This window comes from Zophobas morio, unplaced genomic scaffold (assembly GCF_036711695.1).
Source record: "Zophobas morio isolate AGI-343-1 ecotype UQ-CSIRO unplaced genomic scaffold, CSIRO_AGI_Zmor_V1 ptg000029l, whole genome shotgun sequence".
NCBI lineage: Eukaryota > Metazoa > Arthropoda > Insecta > Coleoptera > Tenebrionidae > Zophobas > Zophobas morio.
Window position 1 is genome coordinate 301,834 of NW_026972134.1, and position 26,285 is coordinate 328,118.

At 32.3% G+C, this 26,285-nt stretch overlaps 2 protein-coding genes across 4 annotated transcripts in view; one reads left to right on the top strand and one right to left on the bottom strand.

Moving 5' to 3' along the window:
* Positions 1-22,675, top strand: part of LOC135137701 (uncharacterized) — a 29,373-nt gene extending 6,698 nt beyond the window's left edge. For 2 of the 3 annotated variants that reach the window (XM_064067417.1, XM_064067418.1), the window contains 7 exons: positions 6,678-6,897; positions 14,631-14,705; positions 14,993-15,153; positions 15,205-15,348; positions 15,492-15,657; positions 15,706-15,847; positions 16,277-22,675. In XM_064067417.1, the coding sequence (XP_063923487.1) occupies positions 6,678-6,897; positions 14,631-14,705; positions 14,993-15,153; positions 15,205-15,348; positions 15,492-15,657; positions 15,706-15,847; positions 16,277-16,487 (1,119 nt within the window). In that variant the 3' untranslated portion in view covers positions 16,488-22,675. The remainder of the gene's footprint in view (positions 1-6,677; positions 6,898-14,630; positions 14,706-14,992; positions 15,154-15,204; positions 15,349-15,491; positions 15,658-15,705; positions 15,848-16,276) is intronic. The other variant, XM_064067419.1, reaches the window with a different exon arrangement.
* Positions 1-26,285, bottom strand: part of LOC135137692 (uncharacterized protein K02A2.6-like) — a 197,924-nt gene that overhangs the window by 138,939 nt on the left and 32,700 nt on the right. The gene's annotated exons all lie outside the window — the stretch shown is intronic.

The following is a 26,285-nucleotide window of genomic DNA, read 5'->3' on the forward strand; positions in this document are numbered from 1 at the left end:
CCGGGGCGGCGTATGGGTTTATTTTGTAACAATATCTCCAACCAAAGACATCTGTCGAAGAGTATTTCTTACTTTTTAGTTTATTTTAAGCAATGTAGCAGAAAAATGTAATCAACATCTTTTAATTGTAAGTGATTTTTAATTTATATCAGACATTTTTGTTTTATCGAGAGTGCCTCAAGGATCGGTTTTTGGACCTTTTATGTTTGTGATCTACCTAAATGACATCGTCAATGATATATATTTAAACATTCTCATGTATGCGCATAATTGGAAAATGTTTAAAACGGTTTCCTACACTGAAGATTGTTATATATGTATGTGATCACCAAAAATTTCTTCAATGAACCAGTTACAATTGTCTTCCCGTAAATTTAAACAAACGTTAAGAAAATATAAAAAAAAAACGCTGAAAGTTGCAGAGCGGTCTTTGCTAAATTGATTTTATTATCAAATAATTAATAAGTTCCAAATAAGACAAAAAAAAAAATAAACATAGCTTTGTAACTATTTCACAAAGATTTTTAATAAGTGGACGAAAGTATTTTTGTTAACACATAAAAATGCATATGCAAAATTCCTTCCTTTAATATTTGAATTTCTTAAATTTTAGATTTTCGTTTTCTTTTCGAAATAAACCTTATGTGTTAGGAAAAATGAAGTTTACATTTGTAATTAGCAATACAACAAATGTGCAAAACAGTTGCTAATATAAAAACAACAGTTCTTTAATATCTCAATTTTGCAGGCCTGTGAGATTAGTGATTGGTGTACTCAGAGACTTTAATTACATTCGCATTCGCGCACTCGAGAAAATTAAAATTGTCGACAATCTGAAATGCACTCGAAATATTTGATAATTTTACCTTTGTTGTAATTTTTTTTAAGTAATACTATGCGCCTTGCCTTTATCCATGACCTTACTAGAAATGTATTGTTGTTAATTTTATTCCTTGCTACTAGTACGAGGAAGTTCTATCATATCTAAACACAATTTCTACTTACAGCCGCACTGTACCTCTAACACAAAACAAAATTCAATTCTTTTGTTCACTGTAAAATTAATTAAAATTACTTTCAGGTTTTATACTCTTTATTGGGGATACTTACGTTCTATGAGGTAAGAGCCCCAACTTTGTGTGAAATTGACTAATTTAACTAACAAATTTCATAACAAAAGTAGGAACATAAATTCAAAGTGAGTGTCTTTTACATTTATTACAGAGCTAGATATTATTATAATTTATGTATTACCATTAAAAGGATGTTTTAAAAGCAGAATTGAAAAAGCAGCTTGAATTTGGTTCCATTAAAGAACGCAGCACGTTTTATACATTCAGCAATTATTTTCCACTGTGATTGATCCAAAAATAAAACATGTACAATGGGCGTCGTCAAATCTGGGCCAAGTCTATCATTTTCACTAAGAATTTCTGTAAAACGAGCTTTACCAACTAATAACGTTAGTTTTAACTTCTGACATTATTTTTCATTAAACTGTCACTCAAATTGTAGATCTTAATAATAATTATTAATAACATGTGAGCCACAAAATTTGTCTTCACAGTAGGCCGTGGACTAATTCAATCACGTCGTTCCATTCATATTTTTTTGGATTTGTTTATGCAGGGTAACCCCAAAAAAATTATGAATGAGTCAATTTATTTTATTGATTTAATCAGGACTGAATGCTTTGAAATCTTGCAGACGTTTTAAAGTTATAGTAAGCATGGTAAATTGTTAATCAAAATCTATCTGTTTATTCCCCCCAAAAAATTGATGATGTCATCTCAAAATTTTTCTGAATAAATTCAACCCAAAATGTGCAAAATACCATTGCATTTATATTTTTATATTTGCTTAAACAGGTGTCTCAAAGAATTAATGAATGAGACAATTTATTTTATCGATTAAATCACTCCATTTCCCCCGAAAATTTTGGAAATCCAATACTGTTATTCTTAGTATTACAATGTTAGTATTACTATCCGTAATAATCTCCATTTTGTTGCAAGCCTCTGTTCTTTAGTTTCGCGCTTAGTAATACTTCAGGTATAAGAAATAGCATTTATGAACAGTTTGGTTGGCCTTGTAGAATTTGTATTACTAACCATAACTGAAAACTTACAGACATATTTCTTAGTTTTCACAAAAATAACTTTTCATGGTAGCGTTATTGGTTAAAATGCAAATTATTTTCTAACAAATTTTTACTGACAAATTATGTGAAACCAGAAATTTACAAAGAATTATAAATTTAGAAAATTCATATTGGAGAAAATTTTGAAGGGACGTCATCACGTTGTTGGTGGGGATGATCAGACAACTTTTGGTTAGCGTTTTACCATCAACTAGAGATTCCTTATTATAATGTCATTCGTTGTGATAGAAAATTTTTATTGGTTGGTCCCTCTAGAGGAGGTGGAGTATATTAGTTGCATTCTCAAATAATTCAAATATACGGTAATAAATACCAAACATCTTACTGATTTATACCCCTCATTGACATAATCATCTGTAAGTGCTCTTATTAAAATATGACTCTCTTATTTGTTTGTTCCACCTCACGTTTCCTTTCATGATTTTGAGTTATTACTGCCTGAGCGTCAGCTGACGCTCAGGAAGTACAGTTAGTAATCGAGTCCATCAAACGAATGGTCATTTTTATGTTTTCTCAACGTTTCATGACCCCTACAGTACGAAAAAAGTAGGTCCCGTTTCCGTTTGCTTGTCTGTCTGGTGTCTGTATCCATTTTTGTGAGACACGTATTGTCCGAAACTGCTGGACCGATTGTTGTCAAATTTTGTATGTATATTAGAAATATCATGTAGATGGTTAAATGCTAACCAAAATTTGGCTAATCATCCCCACCAACAATTTGATGGCATCATCTCAATCAACGGTATTTTAAAACGATTTGAATGTTAAACAAAAATATACGCCCATATTTGTAGTATACGAATCCGCTTACAGTTTTTTCGCTAAAACAATTTCACGCTACATCCATCGTTACTAGCTAACTGTTGTCCTATTTCTATTATAAGCGATTTTGCCAAAGTTTTTGAACAGGCATTATATAGTTGCATTTACAATAATACTCGTTCGCATATCAGTTTAGGACAGCGTAGATTCAGAACTGGTAGATCTACATGTACAAATCTTGCAGTGCTTGTTCAAGATCTAAATGTTGCACTTGATAAACGAGAACAAATAGACGTAATATATACTGACTTCTCCCGAGTTTTGATGTTCTTCCTCACCACATTCTGTTAAGCAAACTTAGTAACTTTGGATGTAACTACCCCTTCTCAAACTGATGGAATCTTACTTAATAAACCCTTGGGTCTCTTCTTTTTGCCTAATTATCAATGATCTTTTGGAATGTTTGAATTTTAATATCTTAGTTTATGCTGATCTGAAAATGTATTCCAAAATCTCAAGTCTTTATAATACTGAGCTTTTGCAAGGTGAACTTATGAAAATCGTTGAATGGTGCTATCTACATAGACTTATTATTAGTAAATGTAGTTACATTTCATATTGTCGAAAACTTAATATCGTTCATTTTTCTTATTCAATAGAAGGTACACTGTTAAAACGAAAAACATCGATCAAATATCTGGGAGTTACTTTGGACAGCTGCTTGACTTTTGATATTCATGTTACCAATATTTGCAATGCTGCAGTAGTATATTAAGTATTAACAACGGTAAGGGGTGTTTACTGGTCGAAGGCAAAAGTTTGGAGACGGAGCGAAGCGACGTCTCCAATTTGTCTGAGACAAATATAATGAGTATAAGCATCCCCCTTAACGTTCGTGATGCTTATACTATTTTTTGTACGACCATCAAAAGATTTGCGTCTTTTTATCAAATTCATAAATTGAAAGAATTTATATCAAAACATCAACAAGGTCGTTTTTTAATTTAAAATTTGTTACTATGGTTTCGATTAATATAAACAACAATTTTAAAAATGAGTTTCCACAGTTTCCGTTTTGACCGCTGTCGATTTAGATTTGATCTGGCTTGATTTCAAGTTAATTTTCTTTCCGGGACTATAATTAGTGAGTGATTTATTTGCTTAAAATATCAATCATGAGTGATTCTGAAAGCGAAAATGTCGAAGTCGAACATGCATGGAATTTAAAATAAAAAAAAACTTGAATGCATGATTACTTACCGTTAAGCTGAACAGTAAGTAATTTTATTCACAATCGGTATGTAATATGTCATTTCCCAACTTTTTTGAAGTTTGAAAGTGAGCAATTGTTTGTCATCTTTACGAACCTCGTTGGAGGTTGGCAAATTTTTTGCGAACCTCCACGCCAGTGAAGGCTTGATTTCTGTAATATTGTTTGATTTTCAAATAAATTGTTCCTTAGATAAACACCCACTTCTACCCCAGCGTAGGGTTGGAAAACAACCTAAATAAAGCTACAGGTGCCCATAACAAGTCTGAAGACATTTTATTTAGCGTATTTGCCTCAAATAATTTAATAAAAAACTTGACAAATTATAATGTCAAGTTTGACATGGAACGCCTGCTGTCTAATTATAAAATGAGCGAAGTGAATTTTTATTTCCATTTTTTTTTTATTTATAATCATTGTGAATAAAATAGTATACATAGACTCGGTGGACGTGTTTCATTCCCGTCTCACGCCTGTTGTTGACCTCGACGCTACGCGTCTCGGTCCAACAATCTGGCGTTCGACGGTAATGAAACACTTGCCGCCTCGGTATGTAATATACTATACTTACCGTTCGCCTCTTAGTTGTTAGTTGTAGCAACCCATAAACTGAACTTACTGCTATGGAAACCTATACGGTAAATGATCGAAAAAACAATGGTACAAAAATAAATCTTTGGGGCTTGTCATGAGAACGCCAAAATTTTTCAACAATTTTGACGTGATTAAATCCCTCGTCGATTCGAAGGGATCTACATGCGTCTAACTTCTTATGTAAGCTTATTCACCACAAAATTGATCGATATTTATTATCACAGATTAGTTGTTCCTTCGCCAGCATCGAGATATGTTAACATTAACACTTTTCACATCTCCACTACCCGAACTAATTTCCTTCGTCTTTCGCCAATTACCACAATGTGTCGATCTGCAGATAGATATGTAGCCGATATATTTTATTCAAATTGATTTATACTCGACATTATGTTTGTGTTATTTTTTATTATTCTTGTGTAGGTTATAATATGTAAGTAATTGTTTAGATTTGTCCTATTATTAGGTTAACCTGTTTGACAATAAATTATTATTATTATTAATAGCCAGACATATTGCAATCGGTCTCTTCATGTAATCAGAAACACGAATTACTGTCTCAGAGATATCACTGTTAGACTGGTTGATAATTTTGGTTTTTAGTTCTTCAATAGTGTGAACAACTTCCGTAAAGACAGTATTTTTCAAGTGATGAAAGAGGGCGTGAGATCAGATAATCTTGCAGCTCATAAACCTTGAGTAATTTATTATTTTGTCGTCATAAAATTGCTGTAAGCTATAGTCTCCCTAATTCATCATCGTGTAATTGGTTATGGATGCATCTAGAATATTGGTCCGGTACTTTTCAGCTGTCTTAAAAACGGGTCAAATCAATCTTCGTCGCGGCATACCAACCATACTGCAAGAATATCATCGTTGTTTAGGACATTATTACCCCAGTTAACGATAATTAATTTTCATGTTACAATCGGATGGTGTTCATAAATCTGAATTTTATAATTTTATAGGTATGTAGACCAGAGTCTTGTTTTAAAATTCTGTGACAAATTGAATATGACAGATCTGTCTACTGTGGTAAGCGCCTTACTGAGGGTTGGATAATTGCAATTCCTACAATTTTGGGACGGATCACTTTCAGGTTTTCTTTAAAGAATGCTGCTACTTTTACGAAATAAATCAACGCTGTGCACCAGCGCGTGGATAAAGTTAGCATAAATAACAGCAAAATTTGAAAATTTCTAGTGTTATTAGTGAATAAATAGCCGGAAAATATCCCGTTAAATATCCAAATAAATGTACAGTTTTGACGCGATTTTTTAAAATAGCCAGCTATTAACAATACTAAAAGTTTCTTTTGAAACTCTTGGAAAACTGATTCAATTTCATAGATCCATTCATAATCATTTTGTCGTCCATTACGATAATATCGTTCAATCATAAAAAATCTAATGTTCGCAGGTGAAAACCATTTTGAATTGAATTTTGTTTTAATCACAAAACACTCGTGATGATTGGTAGTAATAATGACAATATAGGAAATGTTTTCATGGCTGCACCATACGTTTTTGATGTTTTGTTGGTTATAGCCGCCCTCGATTATTATTTGTTTTTGTTTTTAATCATATGGTATAAAGATACTTAAGCTATAATAATAGAATTATGGAGACAGGTTGCTTGGTATTTAAAACGTTTGCAACGTTAAACTGTTTCAACTGATTTTTTTGTGAGAGTTTTCTGAAAGATGACACTATAAAATGTTACATCAACTTATATTTTTGTTTTACTGTAATATTTTCAGTATTATTCCAAATATTCATTGCGTCGCTTTAACTAATAATTTTCAAGCTGTATTTTATTAGATGCATGATTTACGACATATTTATGAAAATAATTTTCATTTTTCTGATTTATTATTCTTTTTGCTTCTAGGTAGCTTCCCGCATTGTTAAACTTCTTATAGAACAATTTTCTACGTCATACCTTTTTGGCAAAGACAATTATGAATTTTATTCTCGTGTGACTGGTCGGGTTTTGAGAGTACAAGGCGAATGGATCTGTTCATTCCAATATCCTCCTCCAACAGGAAAAGGTTCAGTACAACAGCAGATATACACCAATGAATGTGGAACCTTAGAGAGATATCTTCTTGGTAAGTATTTGTTCAAAAAAAATATTTATGTCAAAAGTAATGACATTAAGAACGGAAAACATATTTATAACTAGGATAATGAAAAATTTTACGGAAAAAACTGAATTCTCTTTATTAATCATAATAACAACAATAATAATAATAAACAAGAACATGTCATTGATTTGGCTCAAAAAATAAAGTTTATATACCGAAACAGAAGGGTTTTTGTTTGCTATTCAAGACCATGTAATTAATACCAAGAATTACGGAAAATATATAATCAAAGATCCAAATATAAGAAACGGTTTTGTCAACTTTGTTAAGAAAAACCCTAAACGATTTAGCACATAACTTCATCCTGTAGCATCCTGGTACAAACTGACTACAAAGCTAGACACGACAACTTAATCCAACCACACTTACATTCCATCTCCATTCCTTGAAAACACCGAATACAAGCTATATTAGGATCGCACAATACTTACAGGCAGAAACATTACAGCCGACAGACTTATAAAGTGACAGACTTATGAAGACATTCTCATTGACGTTGCTGTTCCTAACACACACAAGATAATACAAATATACCACACCAAAGTTTCAAAATATCTTCGATTTATTAATAGAAGTGTAGGGAATGCTAAATCTTGAGAAAATTTGAATTCTATTAGTTATCTTCAATGTAGGTGTAGTATCAAAGAGTTTAGTTGAGAATTTGAAATATTTACACTTAAATAATTCAATAATAATTGTCAAAATGCAAAAAGCTGTTTTGCTAAGAACAGGAAGGTATTGTTCGTAAGTTTCTCAAACAGTTTGATCATGTCAATCAGAATAGGTTAGCACCAGTAGGTCAGAGTAGTGTAACTCACATTTCAAGTGATACACAGATAAATGATCGGTAGTTACGCTAGACTCTTAAGGATGGGGTGCGATTAGAGAATCATACGATCTCAAAAGTTTTTATAAATCTATTCAATGCATAGCATTAGTTGGTCTTAGTACTCGTAATGATAAAAGTCTTGCCTGGATCCCGGTCATTTCCGGGTCAGTGGTGGTTCCTAATAATAACCCTTTATTGCAAACAGAATCGTATTCCACTTACTCGACAACAATCAAATACATCAATCAAAATCACGTAAGCTAACAAAAGTCTAATAAAATTAACAAAACTTTAGAAATAAAACCTTAAATAATACAATAATCATATTTCTGATCTTACGTATACTTACATAATTAAGTTTCTCTCAGACTACGTGTGAAATGAGATAATTTTGAACTGAAAATATCAAACCAATTATTTGTTTCAAATTGGTTCAAATAATAGTTGACAATATAAATGGAATCCTTTCTACCACCATTCGTTTTAGGTGTTTTGCAATACAGGATGATTTTTTTAATCCGAAACTTTCAAATATCTCGAAAAATAAGCACTCTGCGAAAAAATGTCGAGAATAAAAATTTAATCATGCTAAGGGGGAAACACATTAGTGCTAAAATTAGGCCCCCTTCCCCTCTCCTTGTAAGTGTGGAGTTTCGAAACTTTAAATGGGAACTGCTATTTTTATTGCAGATTCGGTGTCTACAGTTAAAAGAACGTATGATTTGTCTAAAACATTTTTTTGTTCGTGATTGATTGAATCCACGAAATTCAAATTCTTTTGATTTATCCTACTGAGAACCTACTCGAAATTCGTCGCCAAAAAATATATTCCTGTTGTAAATTTCGAATACCTTGGAAATAGTTACCCGTAGAAATGTAAATGGCTGTCGAATAAACTACTTTTAGCGTAACCCAGGAACAACGATGTGGACGAAGTTTTCTGTTTTCTTCGTTGATTAACGTGAGTCCCTTTGCCTCTCACCTATCAGGCTGCTTGATTTATGTGAGTCTCTTCGCCTGATCAGCTCTCGCTTATCAGGGTGCTTAATTTACATGAGTCCCCTCGCCGCATCATCTTTCAATTAAAGTAAATGCTGAAAATGATGACCTTCGAATTCAATGCATGTTGAATGTACAGTGAGAAATATGTCTGTTTGAATTTCGACACAAGCGTTTCTGATTCCCTCAATCATATTCTCACGGGTTGTTGATTCTTGTTTGTAAACATTGTCTTTGAGATAGCCCCACAAAAAAAAATCTGGCGAACTAACATCTGGTAATCTGGCAGGCCAATTTTTCGACCGCATGTTTTATCGGACTTCTAAGCTCAAGTTTGCAAATAATGTTGGTAGTTCATTTTCCAAAATGTCTCGGTACGTTTCACCATTCAAGTTGCCTTCAATAATGAGGCGACTCATTTTTAATTATTGACGATGAAAACGTGGTATTTTTTACTGAAAACGTATTGCAGAATTGGATGCATAGGTTCTCAGTAGGAGAAATCGAAAAAATTGAATTTCGTTTATTACAGTGTCATCTACCATGAATCTAAAAACATGTTTTAGATAAACTGTACGTACGGGGGAGGGGGACTAGTTTTTTGCACAACAGTACTTCCCCCATGGAACGATTCAGTTTTGAATCTGGACGTTTTTTTGTAGAGTGCTTATTTTTGGAGATATTTGAAAGTTTCAGGTTGAAAAAATCAGCCTGTATAACTTAGCTACTGTTCTACTATTAAATTTAGGAACGTAGAAATCTAAACAACCGAGCAACTTACTGCAATCAGTTACATTATTTAACAATTTAAATAAAAAAACTGACTCTGCTATGATACGCCGAGATACCAACTGTAAGCTATAAGAAAGTATTGTAATCGAGCCCATCGGGCTACTGGCTGCTTTCATATTTTTTCGATGGGTCATGATCCGTAGAAAATGAAAAAGTGGGTTCCCGTTTCCGTCTGTCTGTCTGTCTGTCCACCGTCCGTCTGGATTTTTATTAGACAGATAATCTCCGATACTACTGGACTGATTGTCAAATTTTGTATATTAAAAATATCATGTAGATGGTAAAACGATAAGCAAAATTTTTCTAATCATCCCTACCACCAACGTAATGACAACCCGTCAAAATTTGTCATAGGGTTATAGTAGGGTTTAAATTTTATAAATTAACCTACTGCTGTACTTCTTTATGGATCTGTGTTCGATCACGTCGAGCATTCGGTTTCAAACATGGAACGTGAAAATCGTTTTGCGTTCGAATCTCGCATATTTTTTTATCTTTTTTGTTTTATATGCCGTTACTGCTTGTATCGATATTATACTTTTTTATTAATTAAATCTCAAGGACGGTACACTCCGATGTTTTATTATTACATAGTTTATTAGTATTCCACTCCATGTCGGAATTAACAGACATGTCCTTGCTGAAATAATGTTGACCGAAACATTCTCAAATGGGAAAACTCCTTATCAAAGTATTCATATTTTTTGAGCAATTGTTTTTCCATTTCCTGTCATGGTTATTCCAGATGAAATAGAAATAAGTGTGTTTTTGTAACATAATGCACCCGAGTGCGAAGCGGCGGGGTATGGGTAATTAAAGTATAATGCATTAAAGGCACACTAAAGTTTAAATCTATTTTTTTTTATTCTCCTAGCCGTCAGATTGTATATTGTGCATGCGAAATATACAACGGTGGCTCTTATTTTTCGTTTTGTTCCCCCAAACAACGGCCTTCACTTAAACGCGTGACGTCATTTAATTTAATATACATTATGTATTACCTATTTGTATCTTTATTCATAATTTTATTTACTTAGAATGTTTGCTTTAAATACGGTAAGTTGAATTATAACACTGGTCAACAGCTAAACTCTAACTTTTATTATAGCAGCCAATTATTATTTAATTAGCAATTTTAAATGATATTATAAGGGGCTAAACCAAAACTTAGCTCTCATTTAAAAGTAATCTTAAAATATTATCCTTTGAAAAATACAAAAATCGTACTATTAAGTAATAGGAAACTTTCTATAAGGTGTATTTTTTTGTTGTCAAATTGCTACAAACTTCTTGGGAAACAATAAGAAAACTACGTTTAGTAAGTACAAAACATGTTATCATCATATAAAAAATTTAAAATTAACATATTCTTAAAAGTGCATTTTATGCATTCGCACCTTGATTTTTTCCCCAAAAATTGTGACGACGTGAGTGACCAACATGGAGAACGTTTCCATCTGGGCATTTTGTCGATAGAAAAACGTTACCAAGATCGATGGAACACCTAAATGCTCGCAGAATACTGCGGGACCATCAAGCGAGAGATCTCCAATGAAATCTATAGAAGGCAACCGAAAAAACGTCGGTCTTAGCTGTTTCTTTTGTTTTTTTCGTTTTTTTAACTACATTCGTTGTTTTTTTCTTATTTATGGTTGTTCTTTTGTTAATACTACACTTTTTGCCGTTAAAGATACAAAAATTAAATTGTTTTACCTGATTTTGTGTTTCTAACATCAAATATGCATATATTTTTTAATTGAGCTAAGTTATAAGATTTATGCTCTTTGTTACAAACACAGAGACAAATTAAACGAAAACATTACAATTATGTCAAAGTTAGAGAGAAAAAATTAAATTTTTTTGACCAGTGTAATTTGTAGAAGATGTAGTAAATGGAGTATTGCTGGTACACATCGATTTATTATCAATATGGTCTGTTGTTAACGAAAAAAAATATCCCAAATTTATAAAGCGTGGTTAATCAAAATTAAACGTGAAATTTTTTTGCCAAATAATATACCCGCATTTGTTTAACGAAGATGATTACGAAAATTCGTTGAACAAAATTGTAATGCCGAACATGACAAAGTTTCCATTAAAAAAAAAAAACACTGCAATACAGTCAATGTTTTTAACACACAAATCAACTATAGCTGCCAATAACATAAGAAGAGTTTCAAATTATCTGCGAAAGGAAGGGTTGGAAGCAATTTATAGTAGAAATAATAAAGATATAGCAAGCAATTCAACTACCTCAACAAGTACTTGTACAAATCAGTGTCAAAAAATTTCTAGAAAAATTGCATATAGAGATCTGTATAGTTTTTCGGACTCTGAAAAGAACGATGCAAATGAAAGTACATAATAATTATTATATTGTAGGAAATACATAGTTACAAATACATTGGTATACAGTACAAAACTGGCTTAGAAGTATTTAAAAATTATGTCACAAGTACAGACTTGCGTTTTGGATATTTTACCATGTTTGCCAAGGCAATGGGACCAAGTTTTCAGAGAGCGAAGGAGCACAATATTTTCTTCTTTTGAATTTGCCCATGTACCGCCGTTTCTTTTTCTCCAAATTTATTTGGGAATAACCAGGCTCAAATGAGTAAGAAGAAACGCCTTCAGTTTTAATAATGTACATTAATGTTTGTTGATAAATAAACAATAACGCCAGCGTTTGCTATACCACCTGTATAGTGCAACGTAGCAACCAGTCCGGTGTGTAACAGATGACGTAACCAGTGGCGGCTCGTCGGCAGTGCCTCCCCTGGAAAAATTAAACATTAGTTTTTGTTTTAATATATTGTCAACTTCAAATATATATATATATTGTTACGATGATCGGTAATTTAAAATTGACGTGGGTAAAATTCAACAATTTATTTCTCAGTAACGCAAATTTACAAGACCAATTACACAGGGATTATGTACAAAATAATTCCGGCCCAACTTGACTTGATTCTTTCGTTTACTGGATTGACTGAATTCCTTGTTCCCGAAGGTGGCCTCCATTTAAACCCATACTTCTCTTCTAGATATTCCGCGCTCATAAAAAAATTAGTTGAAGGTAATTTCGATAGAACTTGCCTCGTCCTTGAAGTATAGAATGAAACAAATCTGCAGCTTCCTTAAAAACATTATAAAATTTGATTTTGATAACTTCTGAAAATTAAAACCAGCGGCATAAATAACACCCCCGAAGCCCCTGTGCCGTGTGAGCACAAATTCTACGATGTAAAATATGTTTAAAGCCAATGACCAACGGGATAAAATGTGCTTTCAGCACTAGGTAATAGCAATTTGGAGTTCAAGTATTTATTTAAGTTTATACATCGCAAGAATATCACGTAGTAATTAGTTTGACGCGATTGAGTTTGTCTTTTCAAAATAGAGGAATAAAATTATTAATTAAGCCACAATCGACAAATTTCATCGTTATTAAACAAAGACGTGCGTATTCTCACATTTTCAAGCTCGTTCTAAATTTGACCAATAAAAAATTTGTGATGACGTCATCAATATAGGTAATACAGGTCGTAACACAAAAGAAAACTAGTCACAGCGCAATACCGATGCAAGAGAAAAAAAATGGTCGAAGCCTATTTCAACGTGTGGATCCGTACCAAATTACGTCAAAGTACATACTTACTACACTAGCAGTTATTTGATACCCAAGTCATTTGTTTTTGTGACGTCATTATCATAGCTAGGTAGCTCATATACTAAATTGCCCTCGTATTTAATTGTGGATGTCCGGGGTCGGCAAGCCGTAGCCGCCGGTCGACGTGGAACCCAGTAAAAATAATTTTTTCGGTGGTTTTCAATTAATGATAAGGCAGAACAAGTAGAATTAAGGATTAATAGTATTTGGAATCAAAGTGAAATTGTTAATTTCCTATAAAAAAATTATTTCAACAAGTCGAGGTCGAAACATTCGAGATGTTTTTATACGTCCCGGCACGTAAAATGGGAGTGGTTATCGAGTAGCAGCCATACATTACGAAAATATATAACACAAAGGTGCAGACTCAAAATATTTGGCCGACCCGAAATTTTGACCCACCAGCCGCTACTGTTTTTAATATTTCTAATATACATACAAAATTTGACAAACAGAGAGAGACGGAAACGGGAGACTACTTTTTTCGTACCTACGTCATGAAACGTCAAGAAAACATAAAAGTAGCCATTCGTCCGATGAACTCGATTACTATAATATTAGCTTATACCGTCTGGAAAATGGCGGACTAACTCTCCAGTACGTTATGTACGTGGGTTTCGGGAGTTCCAACAAAATAATTAAAAAATTCATTATGGTGTAGATTACAAAAAAAAAAACAATTTTATAAAAGTATTCGTAAAATTGGTAACACTACACGTACCTAATGTGTGAATATCTTCGGCTTACTTTCTGAATTCTTAGTAGATAATGACTAAAATCCAAGTAAATTAATGACAGAATTCACAACAAGACAAATATTTAAAAAAAGACCTTCATTTGCCAGGACCTGACGCTATTCTAAGAAAAAATATCTTAAGTCCACCGCGAGTTTAAAATAATCGTGACTCTATATACGAGCCATTAACACCATATGATCCAAAGCCTTTCAGATAAAAGGCAGCTGTGATGAGCGCACGTAGGGGATGATCAATAGAGAGCTAATGTTTGTTGGAAAGAAATGGAACAACCTTACTTCTGCTCATCACAGTCTCCCTTTATCTGAAAAATTTTGTATCGTACTATGCCAAAAGTCGGTCATCATAAATACAAAGCTGTAAAATACATATGGAAAACAGCACAACAAATTCGTATGAAGAGTTGGTGTACGTCTTCACATTTCATTTTACGTCTTCGATGTGACTAACAAACAAACACAGTTGTGTGTACAATTCTTACCAGTCCTGATTCATATTCGCATTAAAAACTATGTTACTGCATTACAAAAAAACCATTTCGAAGATTGAATAATCACTGCAGAAAATAAATTCACTTATTAAATATATGTTTTTAGTGTTAGCAAACCTATTGTATGTTTCTAATGATAGTGATTGTTAAAATTTCTTAAAGGTCACTTGTCTTTGGGAACAGAAACTTGGCTTCACTGTGAAAGTGATCGGTGGCACGCAAATTATGGTTTAGAAGGTAATGACGTTGTTTGTGCAAATAACACAGTTTAATTTAATATCCTAAAATGAATGGTAGTATTACAATGTATTTTTGAGTATTATTTCTGTAAATAACACTGTGATATTTTCATATACATACTTATTAAACAAAAATAAATAAATTTCTATTTCTTTTTCGTTTCTGTTTTATTTTGTGTTGTTTTCCTCTATATTTTTACTGTGCATTTTTAACTTTACCTTTACAGGTATGTAACAATAGTAGTGTAGGTTACTGTTTAATCTAACATACTATTAACATTTCAGCTATGGCACAGGTAGAAGAGTGTCAGTCAACTCCGGCATTACTTGAATCAAGTTTACAACCACAGATTAGTTCAACATCCTTAGGAATGATTGCAGAACATAGCCTTTTGGAATCCTGTACACGTTTGTCTATATCTCTAGAACAAAATGGGTTATTTCAGGTAAATTGTAGGCGATTTATGTTTTTCTTTATAACCCACGGATGTTCACAGGGAAATAATACATCACATTCATCAAGTGCTAGTCATTCTTCAAGAAATAGTCAGAATTATTCAGGACCGAAGATGACGCTTGAAGAACTTCGAGCTGTTAATCGATATGCAGAAAGTACAAGAAGCCTCAGCTATCTTCCCCAGGTTAATAATCTGTTCACATTTTTTAGAGACTGAAGATCCTACTTACGTAACTTTTATTTGTTCATATGACAATGCTGCATACATACATATGTATCATTAATTTTTCTATTGCGATAACTAATATCATTCGTCACATATTGTAGGTTCATGAAAGACAAACAGAACGTATGAAAACACGCTCGCAATGGTTTTTGGCTCCGTCAGTCGAGTGTACTAGTTGTGGCGGTTCATTAGATTTACCTTTAAACGAAACAGAAGTATCAGTCTTAACAAACGCAATTCTGAGGCGATCTTCTTCAGGCACTATAGGTACTTATGTTTAAAAGGTTAACAATTATTTTAAATCATAAATTTTAGTCGGAGTTGCTGGTCTTTCTCTTAGTGCTGAATCAGTTCAAAAAAAAGCAAGCATTAGGAGATCTAATTCTCGTGACAAACGACATTATCTTCATAGATCAACAAGCCGAAGAAATAAAGAAAATGGTTCCAGATCTAATAGGTATGAATATTACATATGCAATTAAAAACTTTAAGCACAAAATAAATTGAATGGCCATTTAAAAACTAATAATATTAAAAAACATTTGAACAAATAACCTTTGTTTTGTCTTCTCATTTGCGATATTTTTAACACTAATTTGAGTTATAACGCCATAAACATTTTCTTAATGGCATTCATTGTTTCCATAAGTTTCATGTAATACTTTACTTCAATCGGCCTTTAGATTTTAAACTTTGCATTTTAACAACAGAATAAAATTCGTGGAGCTGGATCACCAGGTTCTGTATTTCATTTTTAAGTCTATTTCGTGAATAAATTTTCACCAAAACGTAACATTTTTCTTTTATAATATTGTTGGTTTTTAGATTACTATGGAATTTTCTTGCAAATTATGTTGCATTATCGCGTGTATAACTTGCCATTTAGTTTTAAGGGTCGGAGCGACAGGAAAGGATCCACTTCGCGGCCAGGAAGCTTCAAAATAAAGTATGAAAACATATCAAGGTCGTGCAGTTTTAAAACCAAGACTGAGTTGTGTACTTGTCCAACAGGTGATACAGCGGATGAAAGTAAAGCTACTACTGCCAAAAAAAATGAAACAATATGTGTTACTTTAACCTATAAGCCGCGTATTTAGTTTTACTTTCATAAAAGTTACATTTTTTTTAATGATAAACGAGAATCCAATAAAATCATACGCTTATTAAAATATTAACGTGCGTGAGTGTGTGTGTGCCACAGTATGAAGTCTAGTATGAAGTAATTTTTAATTGATAGCTTTTTGCCAAAATGTATTTATTTTGTTTCTAATGAACCTATTTTTTTTTCTCATTAAGAATCAAAATAACGTGAATGATGGATGACAACGGAAGTCATTGTAAGCAACAAAATTTTTGTGACCTCCTGTACTGCGTTTTCAGCTTAAAAAATTTATTGAATTAACATAGATTTTATATGTTGTGAAATACAGAGTGATTCACGAGGAATAATGAGCCTGAAAAAATTGTTGATGCACCAACATTACTATTCACAGCTTACTTCAGTACACTTCTTTAAAAAGCAATAATTGGAATCCGCGATACCCATGCAAAATTTATTACAATTTGTGCAAAATATAGACCTGTTCAAATAATGAGAAGACAGACATGATTTTAATCTATGGAGAATGTCTGAATAATGCATCGCCTCGCCTGCTACACGTGCTAATGCTCAGCGATATCTCGAAAGAAGAGCGCCGTCTGACACGATTTTTAAAATATTGTACAATCAGTTGAGAGCCAATTGGCCTCCCGTTAAGTCATCAATGCAAAGGGTAGCTACTGGTTTTCTCAGTGTTGGTAAATAAATATCTTTGCATTTTTGGAAATAATTTTCAACTGCTCAAAATTGACAGTGCCATAAGAGTGCAAACTTGGATTTATGATATTTTTTAAATTCTACTATGAACCAAAAAACAAGAAAATTGTATTTTGTGGTATCTATCTGGATAGGTCAAATTCGTCATGTACGCTGAATCAGCCTGTATTTATTAAAAATAGAATTTTGAATCTATATAAACTATGCGAAATATTGTTGGCTCATTATTCTTCGCAAATCACCCTACAAAAAGTGGTTGGGTCAGATTTGGACACTTGTCTAAATGTTTTTGACAGCTTTCAAAAGCATTTAAAAAGTTACAATTTAAAAAACAGTACCTTTATCGTACAACAGTAGGTTTTGAGATAGTTTATGGAACTGTTTTACGAGATAAAAATTCAACATTATTAACAAGTCAGGTAAAATGTTCACAAGCGATGCAATGTAATACTGATACATCTAATGGCTTTACGATTTTTTAGGTTAAATAAACATTCAATTTGAAGACATCTTATTCGTACTTTTATGTAAAATCTGCCACTATAAGATAAAGCGCTTATAAGAATATGGCATTTCATTCCCTCACTTCTAATAATAAGTGAGATAAATAGGTACTATATTATAAGCGAGTGAAAATGCAGGGCGATGAGTGCGTTAGCGCGACTGATACTGTGCTCACAAGCTTATAATGGAATTTCGCTTACGTATGATATGCGACGCTTTATCTTACAGTAGCAGGTTTTACTCTTACTTTTAAGTAAGAATAAGATGAATCCAAATTGACAAGTCATTTTACCTAAAAAGTCGCATTGTTATTAGATGTATTAGTTAGTACTCATAGTTACATTACATAACACTTGTTAATAATATTGATTTTTTCTCTCACAAAACAGTTCTATAATCTACCCCAAAACACGTATTTCATAAGGCGATTATTGTGGCACGAATGAGTTTTGACAACAGCGAGGAGTGTCCAAATAGAATGAGTGCCGCAAGTCGTCTTATGAATAAAGTGTAATATACTATTTTTTTTCTACTTTGCATTGTAAATAAATTTTAAAATATAGGTATTTTAAATAAATAATTTTTGAATAGGGATTTGCGACAGTGGGTTGGTAACAAAATCAACATTTTCGTGATCATTTAACACAAAAGAAAGCAAATAGATGGAAATATTCATTTGGGCTAATTATTATTAACAATGTCAAGATAATCAAGGAAAAAATAACTGCACCAACTTCAAAGACTTTTTATTTTGGAACATAGATATTGAATGTAGCCGTAATTGCCGTCTTGACAATTTTTTCGGGGGTGCACGAACGAGAAATCTTCACCGCTGTCCGATTCCATTGTCCGAGCACACAAATTATAGTAGCTTACATAGATATAATAGCCGTACATAGAGTCGAAATTTGCGAATAAAAATAAAATAAAACCGGTTCAAACGGAACCGACGGTGGCTTGCAAATTCTGACGTCACTGTGGCACACGTTGCACAGAGACATATTTAATATTAATTAAATGTCATCTTTTCCGTTATGATATCATCTGTTTAATTTCTGAGTTCAATCTCGTCAATAAAAACGAAGCTCTGTTCACTGTACACAAGTTGTGGTATGGTATGTTCATCGTTGCGGAGGTAGGTGGAACGAAAAACCTAGTAATCTTAGCGGCAAAGACGGCTATAAATTAGTCCACGTGGACTGTTTGTTTCCTGACATATTCTAGTTTGCTTGAACCAATTGTGTTGCACCAAACGGTTATTACACTTGTTGAAATACATTTTCAAACTTCCATCTTTCTCGAGATCTTCGATTTCGTAGTTGTGTGACAAATCGTTTGTCGTAGATAGAAAATAGTAAGATTACAGTGACCGTAAGATTTTGTGCAAACGGCCTTAAATACACCCCTGTGCGATGCGACGCGTGCCGTAGTGACAGAACTTGCAAGCCATCGTCGGTTCCGTTTGAGCCGGTTTTATTTTATTTTTATTCGCAAATTTCGACTCTATGGACGGCTACAATATCTATGTAAGCTACTATACCATTTCACACCGAGAAAATTAATGCAAACCACTTGTGTTGATGAATTATCATAGCAACGGCAGGCTTCTATATTTTACTTCCGTTAAAAAATGACACGCTACGACACTTTTTTTCACTCAAATGCGTGAAAAAATGAACCGCTATGACATTTTTTTTTTCCCGCTTCTAGTGCGATGAAATAAACGTATCTTTTATAAACAAAAATTAATAAAACGAAAGAACGTTAAAAAAATAAATTGTCATTATTCTGAAACGTATATGCGTTTCATAATGAAAATATTATTGACGCAAAGTGGAAAAAATCGTTTGTGTTCTATAGTTATGTAGAAGTGGGCAGCACGTAGATACAATTATTGTACTAGTGCCATTTAGAGTAAATTCCCTTGAATGGGTAGAAGTTTTTTTATGAATTCATTTACTCTACGCATTTTTTGAAATTGACCTTTTTAAAAATTTCAGTGTGTTGTATAAAAGTTTATTCTTTCTTTAATCACATTCGATGTATGCCGAACAAAATGTAGTTTCTCTTTTTTACAGATAATAATTCCATTTCAAAGTCTGAATCTTTTGGTGATGGTCGTTTTCATGACTGTGATATGTGTTTGTTATTTTTGCTGGTTTTCTGCTGTTACTTCCCGAGCGTAAACGAATTGTAATCGAATCCATCAGGCGACTTGCCACTGTCATGTTTTCTCGAGGTTTCATGACCCCTAGAGTGCGAAGTGGTCTCCCGTTTCCGTCTGTGTGTCTTCTGTGCCGATTTTTCTTAGACAGATAATGTCCGAAACTACTGGATCGTTTGTTAAATTTTGTGTGTATGTATGTATTCATATTAGAAATATCATACAGATAGTACAACGCTAACCAACATTTTTATTTTTATTTAAAAAAAAATATGCAGTTTATTTTATTGATTAAATCAAAAATAGCTCACCGAATTTTCCAAAAACGTTGAGAATAAAGTACTGTTATTGTTACTATGATACTCCACCTGTGGAAATTGATATACATGATTATTCACGAGAAGCTCTACATCTGAAAAATTCAAAATTCAACTAAACAGTACAATTTCATAGCATTCTTTGATGTTTATCATCATTTCTGGTTTTAAGCTAAACATAGCTGTTTGGTTTTGTTAATTTGGAAATATACTCCAATGATTAGGCTAAAATTAAAAATTAACGAATTCAAAACAAGGGCTCGTCAAGGAATCTTCTATACGGATAAATGTTCGCTACAAAACCGTAAAGCACTCACCATATATCAAAATCACATCAGTCTTTTCATCGTTTGAACACTATCAGTTTTGATCAAATCACAGTTGTAACGGGACAATATTTGACGACACAAAACCGATAACTACATATGTTTTACTTAATAGTAATTAATGTATTAAGAGGGATAAACTAGGCTTAACATTCGAGCATATGCTAGAAATGTTAAGCCAAGTTGCACCTCAAAATGCGTTCATTAGTTTATCGTTCACAAATTAAAATTAAAAATTACTTTTTTATCCAAATCATATTGCTTATGCATATGGGTTACTGTGGTATTATAAATAAAAAAAACTTGTCTGAAATGTTATGGCGAAATATAATGTTACCATGGTTTTTCTTAACATTTGACGTGTATGTTAAGGATTTCTTAAGATTAGCTTAACGTTCATCCCCAGCATGCACGTTAAGAGAGTGACAAGTGACTGAACGATAAAAAAAAATGGTACGAAATAGCAAAGATGGTTTTGAAATTGCATTTCTGGTTACGTCTCGAATGTTTAGGGGTGGGCTTCTTGTGAATAACCTGTATGCGTCTTTGTTAGAATGTTGATGACGTCATCAGAAAATTTTGTAATGGAAAAATTCACTTGAAACATGCGAATAACTTACCTACTTTTTCTTTCTGTCAAGGAAATCAGAGTGGGCGGTCTGCTAATGGAATAGAAATGGCTAGACCGACCAATACTGGTTTCATCGACAGTACACACATTTCTTTAGTTTAACTTATATAAGGATTAATAATAAAGCAAAAAAATGCCAAAATCAAATTTAATAATTTTTCTAAAAAATCTAATAAGCACTTCAGAGGCAAGGGAAGTTCTGTCGAAATAACCTTCGACCAATATTGTTCTTTTTTTTTCAAATCCTTCATATTTCAACAATTTTCGAAATTTTAACGTGAGTGACGATCGAATCTGTTTCAGAGTATTATTAAATATTTTATATGCTTCTTCAATTAAGTAAATATTGCAGCAGCAAAGCTTCTAATAACCTGAATTATCGATCCAAAATTTGTACGAGTCTGAGAAGAACTGTTATGAAGTCCAGCCTCGTTAGTTACATCTGTACATCCCGCCATCAAAAGTGAGGATCTTCTAAATTTGGACCGCTTTCAAACTCACTGTCGTCGGCAGAGTTCCAGATTTTATTAATAAACCCAGTAGATGGTGTAAGTGGCTGTAGATACAACTACGCTATTAACTTTGATCAGAGGTTGTGAATTACCAAGTATTAACATCCCTCACTGCGGTGGGATATTTTATTTGTTCAAATGTGTCGCAATTCCTATATTGTACAAACTTGAAAATTTTATTAAACTTCAAGTGCAAATAATTGAGTTTGAATTTTTAAATGTTTATACATGTTTTAAACACAGAGTTTTGAAAGACGTATTATTATTTTGCAAGACATATGACTGAACTATATTTTCTTTAAAATAAACAACCCAATCTACACAATATTGTAACTGAAGTATAAATTACCATGTTTTGATCTTTTTAAGCAGATGAATGTAAGGTTTTACATACCTATAGCGGCTCTGTAAAGCAAAGATTGAGAGTATTGAAATGTCGGAGGAATGGAGGTTCATATGTGTTTATTGAAGTATTAAATGCTTTAAAAACTTAAATTAAAAATAATTCTAAGCTATTTAATTCTTATTCACTCACAACGTTAACAAAAATTATTTTAAACATTTTATTGTGACTAGTTGAAAACCAGCATGAAACCTAACACACAAAACGATAGATTGTGTTAGCTTTCCTTCAGTATTACATTAATAAAATTTCAATTACATAAATGAAGACGGAAAAGAATACTTATTAATACTAAACTACAACAAACAGCTTTACCTTATTTGAACACAACACTGTAAAATCAGAATTACAAACAAATTGTGGTAAAAACATACTTCTATTAAAAATACTTTCATAAATAACGCCAATATCAATATTCTATCGTTTTCGAAAAACTATTATATAAATAATTGAAGGAAGTATTGTAATCAATCAGTAGTTGCATGTTAAAAGTGCGAATGCGACGAAAATCGAATCAATTTGCATTAGCTGATTATGATTAAGTACAGCAACCAAGTGACAGCAGAAACTGCAAATAATAATTTGTGACTGACTATCTTTAATAAAAAACAACGACGTCGAAAAAGAAGATTTAAAATGCTTAATACATAGCAATTCCGGATGCGGAATTGTTATAAATGCATGTTACCAAAACCTGATGTTGAACTTTCTTCCATTGCTTCATCCGGGCCCGTTTGCGTATGCGGAATAGCTATAAATCAGGCTTAAGAAATCAGAAAGTAAGCCGAAGGTATTCACGCATTAGGTACGTGCAGTGTTGCCAATTTTACTTTTATAAAATTACGTGTTTCTCGTAATCTATATCATAAAGAATTGTTTTATTAATTAATGACCTGAAGAGTTAATCCGGTATTCTCCAGACACCCGGTATAAGTCACGTTAAGATTGTTTAATAACGTTGCTGCCGATTGCGATATACATTTTGACTAGTTAAGTGTAATCATAAAAAATATGTCAAAAATAACATTCAGATATTCCATTGTCACACTAAGTATTATATTACTAAATTATTGTGTGTGGTATTCTTCTGTGTTTCAGATTTCTTTGTAACTTCTCTACTAATTTTTTTTCTATTTCAATCACTCATTTTTTGCCCGTCGTTGTCCACTGATTGGAACAGTAGTTCTGTTTGGGTAATTGTTTTTATAATAATACAAGGAAAATTTTATATTTCGAGGCCTGACATTTTTTTATCAAATAAAAGCTAGGCTAATTTTATTTCATTGGAGATAAGTGTTTCAATGAAAAAAATAACTATATATATATTGCTGACATGCAGTTCATCAGCAATAGCTTTTGGAGGCAGTTCCTCGTCAAGTCTTTACATATGACGTACGTATGTACAGTCGGTGGACATATAAACTGGTATAGATAAAGTTTTATCAATATGTAGCAAAGCTGCTTAATTGTCAATCAAAAATTGAATTTGTCATCTCGACTGTTTCAAGTGCAATAGAAATCTAAGAATGTCTTTAACTGCTTCCTAAAGCAAATAATTTGACAAAGACTAGACGAGGAAGTGCCTTTAAAAACTATTGCTGAAGAACTGCATGTCAGCAACAGTATAGGCGAAGAAAAAAATTCAAAATGTTGGGTCCATAATACGAAAACCAGGCACAGAACGTCCAAAAATTCTCACCGTGTTTCATACTCGCTCTAACGTTTATTTTGCTCATGCGTTATCCATCTGTCATGGTATATAACTAGGCGTAAAAAACAAATTTACGCAGCAAACATTTTTAGTTTATCCATGTTTTCTTTTGACAGTTTTGTACCAGTTTTATATGTCCATCGACTGTATGTATGTATAAATTATTGTTAATTTGCATGCAGCAAACAAAAATAGTGGAGAGAAACCTTAGGTTCAAGAAAGCTTGTACTGATTACCCAGGCCTGCAGTGGAAAATCTGTCTTAAAAGAACCCGATCAATCTGACAGATTTTCGGATGCTAATTACCGTAAAAATAGTTAAAAAACTGCATCACGTAGTTTCTTAAAAAAAAAAACATCAGTCAAAAATTCCATATATGTTATCGCCTTGCAAAATACGATAGTAGGGTATCAGCGGGCTAAAATGGAATAATATGTTTCAAGTGCATAGCATCATGACCGTCAAATGTTTGAGCCTAGTCAAAACTGAAGTATTGACAGATTGAAGTTTTAATTATGAGCGCCACAGAAAGTTCAGGAGAAAAAGATTAAACATAACGTTTGAGGAGAAACGATAATGATTTTACAAAGATTTTTAATAAGTGGGCAAAAGTATTTTTGTTAATATCTAAAAAATGCATGTACAAAATAAGTGTAAATTTTTCTTTAAAATTTTGTATTCTTAAGTTTTAGTTTTTCCTATTTTTTACAAATAAATCCTACGTGATATGAAAACATTAATTTCATATTCGTAGTTAGGAATACAACAAATATACAAAACAGTTGTTAAAATAAAAACAGGATTTTACATTTAAAATTTGCAGGCCTGTGTTATTAATTTGGAGTATTATTTTTATATATATGTTCATATCTTCAGCAAAAAATTGGACCAAGGTTAGGTTAGATTAACGTTTTTCTTCGTTGTGAAGAAAATAAGTTTTTATTTCAGATTAAAGTGGAAGTGCCACAATCAGTTTTATGATGTCCCTAAACATACATTTTTTACCATGTAATTTGTTTCCTATGCAGATAGTCATGTTAAAGTAAGTTTAACCAACCAGTTGAGATAAAACACCGTATGTGTATATATATATACATAGACGTATTTGTTAAATGTTATAACAGAATTGTTGTATTACATATATAATTTGTTTGTTACGACATAAATTGATTAACCCAATTATTACAAACACCAAGGAGAATTGGAAGGTCTGTAAAGTTCAAAGTGTGCCGTTAAAGTACAACATTATTTTAAATATTTTTTATGTTGTTAATTTTATAATATATTTTTAGATAATTTTATCAGAGAAAATATATATATTTACAGGATAAAGTAGAACTGTCAGTAAAAAAGACCTATATATTTTGTCTGATATAGATTTTAACCAAACCAAAGATTGTAAATTTACTTCCCACGTTAACATTTTACGTTTTTAAACTATTGTCAAAAATAATAAATTTATTTACACATCAATATGTAATGATCTCGTTTTTTACACACTATATTGTGACCGGTAAGTTGCACATCGCACTCTATTGAAGACTTTTGTATTTCTTTTTATATTAATAAAGCATATGTTTACTTTTTGTTTTCATCAAGTGAAATTGATACCTGAATTTTTATCATAATAAAGTAATAAATTTGTTTTAATACTTATTTAGTGTGTATTTAGTTCTCCTTATTTGTTTTTTTCTTCTCAGCATTTATTACATTGGAGCGACTTTACATTCCTTCTTGGTATGATGAAATCCCCAGCAATTTAACATCACTTGATATATAGATGTGATCTTTTATGTTTGCCCTGTTCCACATCAGTATTTTCATTTTGCCTTTACACTCATCTTTATCATATTCTATCACAGAATAGACAACATTTCACTGTTACACTATTTTGTGATTTTATGCTATCAGTTATTAATTTTATAGTTCGTGCCTGTGTAATTTGTGTGAAACACATTATCCCATTCGAAACGTGCGATTAATATAGAGAGGTAGGTTACCATAATAAATAATACTCCTAATAAACATTACGTCTGTGTGAGATTATATTTATTCTTTTATTAAAAAGAACTATATAAATGACGGGGAACTGAAATACGGGACTCGTGTTATGAACTGAGTTCAAATTTCCCGCGTCTTGCACTTACTGGTTACCAGAGACTTTAATATCTACTGTGCTTTAATCTTTAATCAAAGACTTCAAATATATATAGACTGGCTGTCACCCTAAATTCGTGAAGCAGTTCTGTCAACAGAAATCGCCGCCATTGCTGTTACTTTTCTGCATAGAAAACCCTAGGGTGAGGGTTTTCTATGCTTTTCTGTCACTAATAACACCGCAACAACCCATACCCATAACCTATTTCTTTCTTATGTATCACTTTCAGTTGTGACGTGGATGTGATCACAGTTTTTTTGGTTCTTTTGATCGTGTTTCTGTGCATTTAAGATTCAGCCATTATAGTATTGTTGAAGTTTATTTGTTTGTGTGTGTATGGTGTGCAAACTCAC